Below are 12540 nucleotides of genomic sequence, written 5' to 3' on the forward strand. Positions count from 1 at the left end.
GGATTATACGATCCGACTGCGACATAAATACGGAATAAAGCAATCAATATTTTATTTGTCATAATACGGTTAACATGGGATCTTAATCTAGTTATTAGTACATGCCTAATTCAACCTGCATGCAGGTGTAGAAATATTGCATCCTTCTATATAATACGTTAATACATTAATAATAATATCTGGGAGACCGAGCTTTGCTCGGAAAACATACAAAAACTCAAAAATTTGCGTTTTCCCAGAGATAAGACCTAGCTAGATCGATTTTTCGCCCCCGAAAACCCCTATATACCAAATTTCATCGAAATCGTTAGAGCCGTTTCCGAGATCCCCGAAATATATATATATATATATAAATAAACAACAATTGCTCGTTTAAAGGTATTAGATTAGATTAATGTGTTAACATATTACTGTATTCATAGTATTTAACATTATACTACATTATTTACATGTTACATGTAAACAATGATATCCAAGCACTATTTGATTGCAACATCCGAATGTCACTGCAAAATTGCATGTGTGGGCTCTACTTCTGGGAATAAATCAAAATTAACATACAAGTACCAAATTCATTCTTGTATTACGAGACCCACAGTAGGGTACCTACACTACACTAGAGCTTCATTATCAATAGTGCATCTGTTGAAACAAAATTGCATTGAAAACGTATTGGATGCGCACGGTTACTTTACCTAAATTGTCATGCCAAGTTTCATATAGGTAGGTACCTAAAGTCTATTTTTTTATTCCGTAGACTGAAATGACAGTTAATTGTATGAACATGAAATGTCATTCCATACTATTAACTGTCATTTCAGTCTACCCAATAAAAAAATAGACTTTAATTTAACCTTTTCGACGCCGTGTCAAACACAAAAGCTGTCACGCTGACGCCACGTCACCGAAGTGTCAAAACTGAAATTGAACTTTATGCATATGCACGTAAGTCTATGTTGCTCTGTGGTCTGTGACCGTTTAATCAGTCTCTGGCGTTGAACCTATAGTGCGGATATATCGGTCATTGGCGTCCAAAAGGTTAAGCATGTCGTTTTAAAACTAGAGCGTAACTTCGATTGTATGGAAGCAGCTTTTTGGTGGCGGGTTCGGCGCGTTCAGCGTTCAGACTGACCGTAAGCTTGATTGCCCCCGACGTGGTGTAAAAAGTAATTACGAGTAACTGCCGTATTCGAACTTCAAGATATTCACAAGAGACGACACGTACTAGATCCATTCTAGATACGTTATAGTTTAGATTTCTACTAGTTCTCTTTTGCAGCTCAATTCGGGCAACCAATGTCAGTTTTACGTTAGATATAGTTAGATATCTATTAGATGTGAATTGGATCTCTAAGTCATATCTTGTGGAAATCGTTCAAGAGTATCTCCAGAATCGCGGATATGTCAATTTTGACAGGTTAGATATTAAAAATATCGTTATCGTATCTTGGTGATGTCTAAAAGATGTCTATTTCAAAATCCGAATCGGACCCTAAGTTGGAATTGTATTGGTACTGAATTATCTTTTCCGAATACGGCTTCTACATTAGATATTTTAGCTATCTACATCCTGTCTATTAACGTATCGGCATAGATACTTTATAAACATAGTTTCCTTTTATATCACTCTTAATGCTAATTCAAACAGATTAAGGAATATTTATGTAAATTCGAGAAATGCAACGTTGAAAATACAAAAAAATTTATACTCGAATTCGTAAATCTTGAGATTTGCGAAGGTGTCAAGGCACGAGAGTGTTAAACAAAGTTTGCTAGCGAGTAAAACACAAAATCTAATACCACGCCAATGCGAGAAAAATACTAACTGTAAAACATTACAAATCAAATCCAGATGAACGATATTAAATGTCTTTCATTAGATATCATCACTTAAAGATAAATACCACCAACATGAGTAAACAACTCAAAATTTACATTTAATTACTTTGCCACTCTTGTGGCTCAAATACAACTTTCTAATCAGTTTTTCGAAGAATAAAGAGAGCCTTTACGAGCTGATGTGGTAAATAAAATATAACTATGTACTTAGTGGATAATTATCACAAAGTGATAGTCTAATGAGAGTAATGAGTATACTGTGATCGATGGCAATGTTTCGCTACTGACCTTTTATCAAACAATACGCGCCGTACATAGACGAGACAGGTCTATAAATAGCAGGAGCAGCTCTTGTCACAGCCTTCCGGTTCATTATATTCCACAGATGTTGTAAACGGGACGTTGAATGCAATCCCGGAATATTATAGTTCCCGGAGCTCTCCCGTCAACCCTCGTCCGCGGTCATAAGAGAGTTAATCTTTAAATAACAAGTGCCTCAATCACGTCAAGTTTAGGCTCTTGGCTGGATTGTGTTCAAGATGTGACGAGGTCGACGTCCGGCCTCTGAAAATAGCCACTAATCGCCGCGCGTGAACCTCTATCACCTTTAAAATTGAGGACGTGCGTGAAATTATTGTGTGGATTATGCTTTCAACCAAGGTTTTATGAATAAGTGCATTGACGCCAATTTAATAAACAGTCAAGGATTCCGGATTTGTCTAAAAAAAGTAACGTCTTGCAGGAAAAAGCTTATTTTCTTTTCTTGTTAGTGGTGCGTGGCGGTTGTCTACTCGTAGTAAGGTGGACTCGTGAATCCTACAAGGGTGAAATTAAATTTTTTATCATAATCAACCAGAAATCATATTATTTGTGACCGCATAATAGATAGCTATTTTTATTTTAAAATACCTGCATGACTAAATGTAACAAGTTCTTTTCATATTTAGTAAAAATATCCCATCACATTTATTATTTCTCCCCATGATTTTTTAGCATACGAATTACGAGCTACGTATTTGTATGATTCCATGTACATATGTATATATTTTTTTAATCAAATTTCTATTACACCTTATGTGTATAATTGCATGAATTCTATAGTAATTTAAATTGTATTTTTTTTACTTATTTTCTCGTAATGCATGTTAATTATAAGATGTAGTTTTTTTTAAAAGATGTGTCCCGCCGAGTTTGTTGCCGGTCCCGTATTGGGATACCCTCCTCCAATTGAGGGGGGATTTAAATCTTCTCGGGGCAGAGGTGTAGGGTTAAAGCCGGTCTACCTAGCTTTATTTGACGTTCATAAGCGCATTGTAATTATGCCTACTTGAATAAACTATATTTTATCTTATCTTATCTTTATCTTTAATTGTAAAGTAACCATAGCGACGAAGTTAGTTACGTGTTAATACATACTAGTTAGTTTATGGATTGATTATTTGAGGAAGAAATCGATGTGGATAGAAATCTTGATACTCCAACAATGTCGACGAATTATACTAGATAATCTATCATCGTATCTTGAGTCTAGACAGACTAGATTCGTAGGTACTTTGAATGTGCGAGTAAGTAACCTAGATCGATTGAGAACAAACAGATTACCATGCAAATTATATCCTATTTCGTCGACTAAATTGGTTTTGACAGTTGGCTATTAAATTCCAGACGTACGACGCCTGCCTACGCCTTATTATTGTCAAAGTACCATTTTGTGACGCAATAATTAGTGGAATTAAATTAATAATTTATATCGCCACGGACAATTCAATATCCTATACTCAGAGGTATTTGTATACACTGAACTGTGGATAAAAAAATTATAAAGTTTGTTCGACCAAAAGTTGTGCACTTATAACTTATTGGTATACTGTAACTTTTGACAAAATGTGTAAGTGTTACAATATCGTTAATATATAAATCGCCATGTATTTTTTAGCTACTTTACAGGAGACAAAAAACCTGTTTATTTTCCTGTTTGTAATATATTTGTTGCACCTGTATTTTTTTTCTGGTAGATCAATGGTTTTTACATGATACTTATGCAGAAAATAAACAGTTTTTTCGTACATTTTTACAATATAAATTATTTTAACCAGAATTTTGCTACATAGCGACTTAAATTTGGTTCACTTAAAATCGTCATGTGTAAAGCTTACACATAGCGATTTGTTGCCAAAGTAACGTGCACGAGAAATGATACATAGCGGATTTTAGGGCCCTTACGCACCAGCGGTTAACCTTAACCGCCACAAAATTTCTACCGCGGCGGTTGAATGAAGAGCTGCGGCCCGCTTCGCGGCTGGCCGCCAACTTGTCTATACGTACTGGCGGTTCAAGGTGCGGCGAACCGCCGATGAGTTTGTAGCAGACGTATCCGTCCACTACAATATTATTTAGCATGTAGATATAGAATAATTTATTAATAATTTAAAAAAATACGTAGATTATTTTTCATAGTAAAGCAAGAAAATAACAGTTATTGTCTAGTAACTCGGACCCGATTGCCTAGGGTCAATAAATCGCCATGTGCAACATTATCGCCATCACCCTCGACGGAAAACAAGGCATTTAATTTCGTTATGTGCAAAAAAAATCACACAGCTCTTTTTTTGTACAAATTTTGTTAGTTATTTTCAAAACTAATATAGATATAAAAAAAATATTGATATAGGTCGACGGGAAATTGAAAAAGGAATTAAAATATGCCAAAATCAAAAAGTCGTAAAAAAACACATAGCGATTTTTTATTCGCACCGACGATATGTTTTTTCTACACTTATATGAAAAAAAATGCTCAAACGTAACAAAGCTGACGGAAAATGTACATAAATATTGGCAATAACGTAACATTTATCTACTTACTAGGTATCCAATTTTGCGTAATCGCATGTTGTCATTTTCACAAAGCAAAATAAAAATATCAAAATACAGACATATTTTGTATCCCAGTTCACGAAATGGCATCACTTTATCTGGAGCTTATTCCACTTTTGTGAATAATGTCACTCGACTAAACAAATATGCAAAATTACTTGGCGATGGCGTCACGTTTCTGATGAAATAACGTGACATCCAAAGCTCCGAGTAGTTTATTAAATACTTATTTTGTTTTGTAAGATTCCTATTATCATAATTATTATTACGTGTGATGGTAAGTATGGTAACTCCATACTATTCTTGGTTCTGGGCGCTCCACGGGTTAATTATAAATTATCATTAACGTGTGTTGTGCTTAGTGAAAGAGCGCTAAACCGAATCAATATGCTAATTGAATGAACTTCCTGGCATTTTTAAGGCATGCCACTTTTCGGGGGTTTACCCTTGAATTGCCGACAGACATTTCATCGAATGTTATTTCGAAGACAACGTTTCAAGTATTTTCATTTCATCGACAAGTCATTGCGTCGAAGAATCGATACTAGTAAATTTAAATCTCGGACTTTTAATTGGTACTCGAGTTATTATGCATATAGTTTATATCGTGGTATTTCTTTACGGGTTTTCTTATTTAATTTTGGATTGCATTTAATAAAATTTATTACGCATAATATTATTTCAATTTGTAATATTTCATATTTATTTAATATTTGTAATACTTTGAAAGCCGTTCGTTTCTGTATGGGCTCGCAGTTCTAACCTAACCTAAACCTACTTTGGTAGCCGTTCGATTCTGTGTGGGGTCTCAGTTCTAACCTAACCTAAACCTACTTTGAAAGCCGTTCGTTTCTGTGTGGGGTGGCAGATCTAACCTAACCTAAACCTACTTTGATAGCCGTTCATTTCTGTGTGGGGTCGGAGTTCTAACCTAACCTAAACCTACTTTGAAAGCCGTTCGTTTCTGTATGGGGTCGCAGTCCTAACCTAACCTAAACCTACTTTGAAAGCCGTTCGTTTCTGTGTGGGTTCTCAGTTCTAATCTAACCTAACCAAAACCTACTTAGTTTTATTATACATATTTGTATGAGATAATTATATACATAATTTTAAAATTCTTACAACAGAAAAATGTATAAATGTGTAGTACGACATATAAAAATGTATTAAAGTAATACGTCAAACAAATGAATTGCAATGTTTAGTAGTTGAGTCAATTAAAATAATTTGAAACAAATCAGCGATCAAGTAATATTCATTGAATAGTATTTCTACGCAGTAAGAAAAATTTAAATAAGTAGTATATGAAACAAAATAACGCCAAACAATATTACGAGTACTAATGTTTCGATGAATCGTTGTCGATGAAATAATATTCGATGAAAAGTTTGTCGACAAAACAAGGGTACACCCTTTTCGGGACCGATTTGGAGTATTTTTTTAAAGTAGGTACCAGGTATACCAGGTTTATTCGATAAAATGTAACTCCTGATGAAAACCACAACGGAACTCTTTCAACTTTCAATGACGCGTGGTTCACGTTTGGCTTGTTTGTATAAAGAAAGTAAGGTTTCAAAGGAACATATTATCAAGGTTCAGTTATGATGATGTGGGAATTGAGGGAATTCCTCAAGTTTTGATGGATTCAGATCCAAACCTTCAAACTTAAAACTTACCCGAAGCGCAAAACTTTTTAGACATAAGTAACAGGCGGTCTAGCATGAGTTGCGTTCTCGCGCGCGACTCCATACATCTCCATACATCTCAAGTATGGACCCGCGCGCGAGAACGCAACTCATGCTAGACCGTCAGTAGGTAACAAGACTCTTTGGCCAGGCAGGAAGAAAGCCAAAAACTAATAGTAAAAAAATAAAACCTTAATATATTATCCGGTTTTATGTGCGCTAGCAGTTGAAGTCGGTGTCAAGTCAAATAGTTACAATACCGGTCAAAAATACCCCCTCATAATTAATGAACAGCTTTATTTTTTTGTTATCGAACCGCACTAGGGTCGGCATTCGGTTGGACAGTGCGTTGACGCTTTATAAGTTCGGGTTCTGAAGTAGAGGATCCTTCTACTTTGAATATAACCCCGCGTTTTTCAAGTGGTTGAAGTTTATAAATATCTTACCAACTTAGATCTTAGTGAAAGCTAAAATATGGACAAAGATGGCAAAAGGGTGGTTAATAAAATATTGATTGATTGATTGATTGATAAAAGTACCTAGGTGGTTCAACAGCCACTAGCATTAAAATCTTTAAATAACCAAGCAAACAAAGTAGTTTCACGTTATTAGAGCGTATGATTTATACGAGCAAGCAACCCGGAATCGATAACTATAGCTTGATTAATTCTTTGTACTGGTCGCGCCCGAGTGACCGCCGCCGAGCGCCGACGCAGGCTTTGGCGCGTGCGCGATAGTCGCTACCGCTCACCAATGTCTCTATATGGCTTAGGTACCTACTTAAGTACTTACAGATTTAAAATAAGAATCTACTCGTAAATATGATGGCATCCTACAATATCCTACAAATCATATCAATTATATTATAGATGTAGATATAATGAATGGAATTACAATAAAGCGGCAACAGGTGCTCTTATCGCTGAGAAGCAATCTCTAAATAAAGACAGGTAATGAAGAACTAATGAAAGAAATAAAATAGGGGAAATTAAGAAGAATAACGAGATACTCTCGTGAGTACAAAAGAAGTTCGCGGGCCAATTCATAACTTATAACAAAACAAGGTAGATTTGTAAGTTCTACTGAAGATAATTATTTAACTAGGTGCCATAAACGTTTTACTGACAGTTATAAAAAAGTAGCTTTTGCCCGCGACTTCGTCTGCATGGAGTTAGTAATTTAGGTAGCTTATTTTTACCCAATCTGGTTTTTAACGATTCCCCATACAAAGGTCCACCCCCCTTTTCACCCCCTTAAAGGGAGATTTTTGGGATAAAAACTACCCTATGTCCTTCCCCGGGACTCAAACTATCTCCATACCAAATTTCAACTAAAATCGGTTCAGCGGTTATTGATTGCCCATACAAATTTCGACCCCCCTTTTCACGCCCTTAAGGGGTGAGTTCTGAGATAAAAAGTATCCTATGTCCTTCCCGGGACTCAAACTATCTTTATACCAAATTTCAACTAAATCGGTTCAGCGACTTCAGCGGTTTAAGCGTGACGAGGTAACAAACCGACACACTTTCGCATTTATAATATTAGTATATGGATGTATTCACTTCTTCTTCTTTGCAGTATTTAGGTCCTATGATGGTTGCTAATCTTACTTAACTTACGTGTACTTTTGGTACCTATCTAATCGGATACTGATTCATCAAGAAAACGAAACGTAAGTTTGGACTACTAAAATGTGTGCTTAGATGTACCTAATATTATTAAAATAAGGAACTTTGGAGCGCCGAGCATACCTTACCTACGTATTGATGTCCTTTACAGAATCCTAATTTAAGTAATTTTGACTTTTTTTTGTTAAATTAGAAAGATTTTTTTTAACACAAAAATAAATGACTATCATAAAGTACACATTAATTAACACTTAAACGCTAACAAATTAACGTTATATTTACACACCTACGCATAACGATAAATCATGACAGTTAATTTGTAAAAAAAAAATAATTTCAGTCAAAATTATAAAATTAAAAGCATCATGATGGCTCCTAGTCGTCGCGCACTACATACGTCGACCGCGAAATGCCTCCACTCCGACCGGCGCATACACACTCTCCGAGGTCACACTTCAATTTGACAACTGACATTGTTCTAGGTGATTTTATTTTGAACCGAATTCGCCTTACGTTTAATTATATCCGGTCAGTATAAAAACGGCGGAGGGCAAGTCAAATTTATCAGTCGACCGACGCGGTTTGAAGTGATCTTTGTTCGCCAGTCAATACACAGACCACGGAAAAAATGAAACCGATGGTGGTGTTGTTCGCTCTCGCCTCCGTGGCTTGCGGGTCGCTGCTGCCGCTGGCGCAGCCGCCGCACCACCCCGCGCTGGTGCTGGACCCGCACGGCCGCCCGATGGACACCGCTGAGGTCATCGGCGCCCGCGCCCTGCACCTGCAGGCCAAGGCTCTGGAGCACCACGCGCCCCTCGTGCACGCCGTCGCGCCCCTCGCCCACTCTGTCGTGGCCCCTGCTGTGGTCGCCCACGCCCTGCCCGCCGCCGTCTCGCACCAGTCCCGCGTCGACGTGCACTCCAGCCCCGCCGTCGTCGCCCACGCTCCCTTGGTCACCGCTCACGCCGCGCCTCTGCTCGGATACTCCGCGCACGGTCTGGCCGCCCATGGCCTCGCTGGACACGGACACTGGTTGAAGAAGCGTTCCCTCGGACACTACGCTCTGGCTGCCCCCATCATCGCCCACGCGCCCGCTGCTACCTCCCACCAATCCCGTGTGGATGTCATCTCTAGCCCCGCCGTCGTGTCCCACGCCGTGCACGCCGCACCCGTGCTCGCTCACGCCGTGCACGCCGCCCCGGTCGTCGCTCACGCCATCGCGCCCTCCGCCGTGTCCCACCAGTCCCGCGTGGACGTCCACAGCAGCCCCGCCGTGATCTCACACGCCGCCTACGCTCCCGTCGCCCACAGCGTGTACGCCGCTCCCCTAGCGCACTCTGGACTCCTCCACGCCGCCCCCCTGCACTCTACCCATCTCGCTCATTCCCCCCTTGTTCACGCGTGGTGAAAAGCGGAACTGGCGAACACCAATTAATTAAAATAATAAATTATGTGAATACTATCGATATTTTGTTTAACTATAACTTTGAACTTGTTGCTTTCATATGTCCACTTAAATATGAAAGCTAAAAAACGTTACGTACAGTCGGTTCCCTAACATAAATATGCACTTTTCTTTAGAAATAATATGGCAACCTTACTTATGCTGGGGCACTTAGTTAAGTACTGTACAACTCGAGTAATACTCATTAATAAACTAAAATCAATTAAAGTTGAAGATTAAAATAATATTGTATACTTCCTTGGCTTAGCATTGCTGCCAATTATAAGTGTATCAAACACAACCAAAAGCGGTAAAGAGAAGCAATTAGCTTTATGTCACTCCTAGTATTAATATATGTTCAGCCATTCGATACCAATTATTTATCGCCAAAGATAAAAAAAACCGGCCAAGTGCGAGTCGGACTCGCGCACGGAAGGTTCCGCACCATCAACAAAAAATAGAGCAAAACAAGCAAAAAAACGGCCACCCATCCAAGTACTGACCCCGCCCGACGTTGCTTAACTTCGGACAAAAATCACTGCACTTTCATTTTGCAGTTTATGCATTAATGCAGTTGCAACGATTTTTGCCACCTGTCTCGTCTTGCACCTGCAACGAGTGAGTTCCTGGCACACACTTGCGACATCGTGTAAATCTTATCAAACAGGGGTCCATTCACTGTCTTCCATTCTCCAGCCCCAAGAAGAAGGACTCGGAAGCTTTTGGAGAGGCACTAAGGCTTGTCCCCAGACATGGACTCCTTGATATATTGCCCGAAGTGTGTGCTGGCGAAGAGCGGCTTTCGTTGGAGGTATATTTTCTAGCTGTCTATCCCTCTTTGTAAATAGATATTTTATCCAGTCCTTGGCTGTTGTTCAAGGGCTTGAGCAGAAAAATAAAATCTTGGAGTCATTCTTACGTCATTCGTTACAAAATAGATTGTAACTATTTTATATTAAAATAGGTACGCTGAATTTGTATCAAACTAGTTTATTCTTACCGATGGTAGGTACATGTTTATAATAAGTTTCTGAATAAAACTGTCCGCTTCTGCCAATGATCCGTCCAACAATGCCTTGAATCCGCAAGTTGCTTCAGTGTAGGCATTCCAGGCATCAAAGGCACTCTTTTTACCTCTCCCATTAAAAGAAGACACTTGGGGCCCGATTCGGATTTAGAAATAGACATCTATTAGATATCTTTTAGACATCACCAAGATACGATAACGATATGTTTAAGATCTAACCTGTCAAATTTGACATTTCCACGATTCTGGAGATAATATTGGACAATTTCCACAAGATATGACTTAGAGATCCAATTCACATAATAGATATCTAAACACTATCTAACGTAAAAGTGACATTGGTTGCCCGAATTGCGCTGCAAAAGGGAACTAGTTGAAATCTAAACTATAACGTATCTAGAATGGATCTAGTACGTGTCGTATCTTGTTCGAATACGGCACCGTATCGCATCCTGTCAAGGCATGAAAAATTGGCAGTGCTTCGGCTCTTTCTGGTTCTGTAATATGTAGGAATACGTTAGGATGCATTTACTGCGGAAATTTACATGTTTTCATTACTAAAGGCATGGCAAACACGTACCGAGTGCATTGGCAATAGAGAGGCATGGAATATAAGTATTCCTACAGATTATATCTCGAAATTATTTATCAAAAAACCTCTGTAACTCGAAGAAATTAATAAGACCGTACTTTATGCGTAAGTATTAATTACCTCTCTAATACGATATTATCATTAATTATACCTCTGTAACTTGAAATCTCTTTAAGATGAACACAAAAACCTATAAAAACCTTTCTAAGTCCTCTGTAACCTCTGTAAGACGAAAATCGTTAATATGAAGTTTTTGGCGTTTCCCTTCAGATTCGTGCTATCGAGATTCCACTGTATATCAAAAGAAGTATTAATTTATACATTTAAGAAGTTCCCTTAAATTGTCCAAGATCCTATCATCAGTCAGATACCTAATACTTAATACCTAATGGGCAATGGCTAAACCCCGTTATAAAATAAGGGGTATACGTACGTTAAATTGCCTTTAGTACATAACTTCGCCTTAACTAGAGTTAAATCATAATTCCTATATGACTTGTATTGTATCATGCGCGTCTAGTTATTCAATTCAAATATCACTAAAAATATTAGGCGTAGTTTGAGACGGGCAGCGAAGTTAAGTAGATTTTAGTTTTTATTTTTACTATTTTTACGCATAGTACCGCGGCTTGTCAACAGCTGACATCGGCCTGGTGGGGCCTGCCTCCGCTGTGTACATCGGCGATCATCTCACTCCTGCTAACAAGTTGCTATTGAAACAAGCCAGACAATTGAGGCTAGAGCATAACTGTTAATGTCAACAAAAAAAAACAAATATAGAGTATAGTCTATGATATTTGATTGTCAATATCTATGGTCAATATAAAACAAAATGAGAGTGTTCTTCTTTGTATGAGACGCCATTACTGTAGTTTTGCTTGAGATTTAATAAACATTCATTTGGTGTTATAACAAGCTTTTCTTTCCTGCTTGGAGCCCTAATCCTAATAGGTTACGGGCCCAGGCACGGAAAGTGGTAAAGAAGTAATTACGACAAATTTTTACGCACATTGGTGTCGTCGGTTCTAACAAGCCGAACAAGAGGAAGTAAGTCGTAATAATGGAGAAACTGGACAGCAGCAGGGCCGTTATACTCGGCGAAAATAATTGGCCAGCATGGAAGCTACAAACTACTATTGTGTTGAAAGCGAGAAAATTATATAAAGTAGTAACAGAGGTGTGTGCGGAGACAATTACAACAGCGGAGAAAGAAAAATGGGATGATTTAGACAGAAAAGCCCAGGAAGTTATTGTTTTAAGAGTGGAAGAGGCAGTTTTAAACTATTTAGCGACATGCGAGACCGCAAAAGAGATGTGGGACAAGTTGGAGACTGTTTACGATTCTAAGTCGAAGGTGGGCATTCATTTAGTACAGCAGAAGTTCTACAACCTTAAATATGAAGCGCCCATGGCGAAATATCTGACAACGGTTGATGAAATCGTTAACAAAC

At 38.3% G+C, this 12540-nt stretch overlaps 1 protein-coding gene across 1 annotated transcript; it reads left to right on the forward strand.

Annotated features, from left to right (window-relative positions):
- Nucleotides 1–8583: 8583 nt before the first annotated feature.
- Nucleotides 8584–9444, forward strand: LOC134651984 (larval/pupal cuticle protein H1C-like). The gene has a single exon (XM_063507134.1). It carries the CDS (start codon nt 8655–8657, stop codon nt 9432–9434), a length of 780 nt encoding a protein of 259 aa, XP_063363204.1. The 5' UTR covers nt 8584–8654; the 3' UTR covers nt 9435–9444.
- The last annotated feature ends 3096 nt before the right edge of the window (nt 9445–12540 follow it).

This window comes from Cydia amplana, chromosome 11 (assembly GCF_948474715.1).
Source record: "Cydia amplana chromosome 11, ilCydAmpl1.1, whole genome shotgun sequence".
Classification (NCBI taxonomy): domain Eukaryota; kingdom Metazoa; phylum Arthropoda; class Insecta; order Lepidoptera; family Tortricidae; genus Cydia; species Cydia amplana.

Coding starts and splice junctions, on each gene's coding strand:
- LOC134651984 (XM_063507134.1), top strand. CDS start 8,655: ATGAAACCGATGGTGGTGTTGTTCGCTCTCGCCTCCGTGGCTTGCGGG.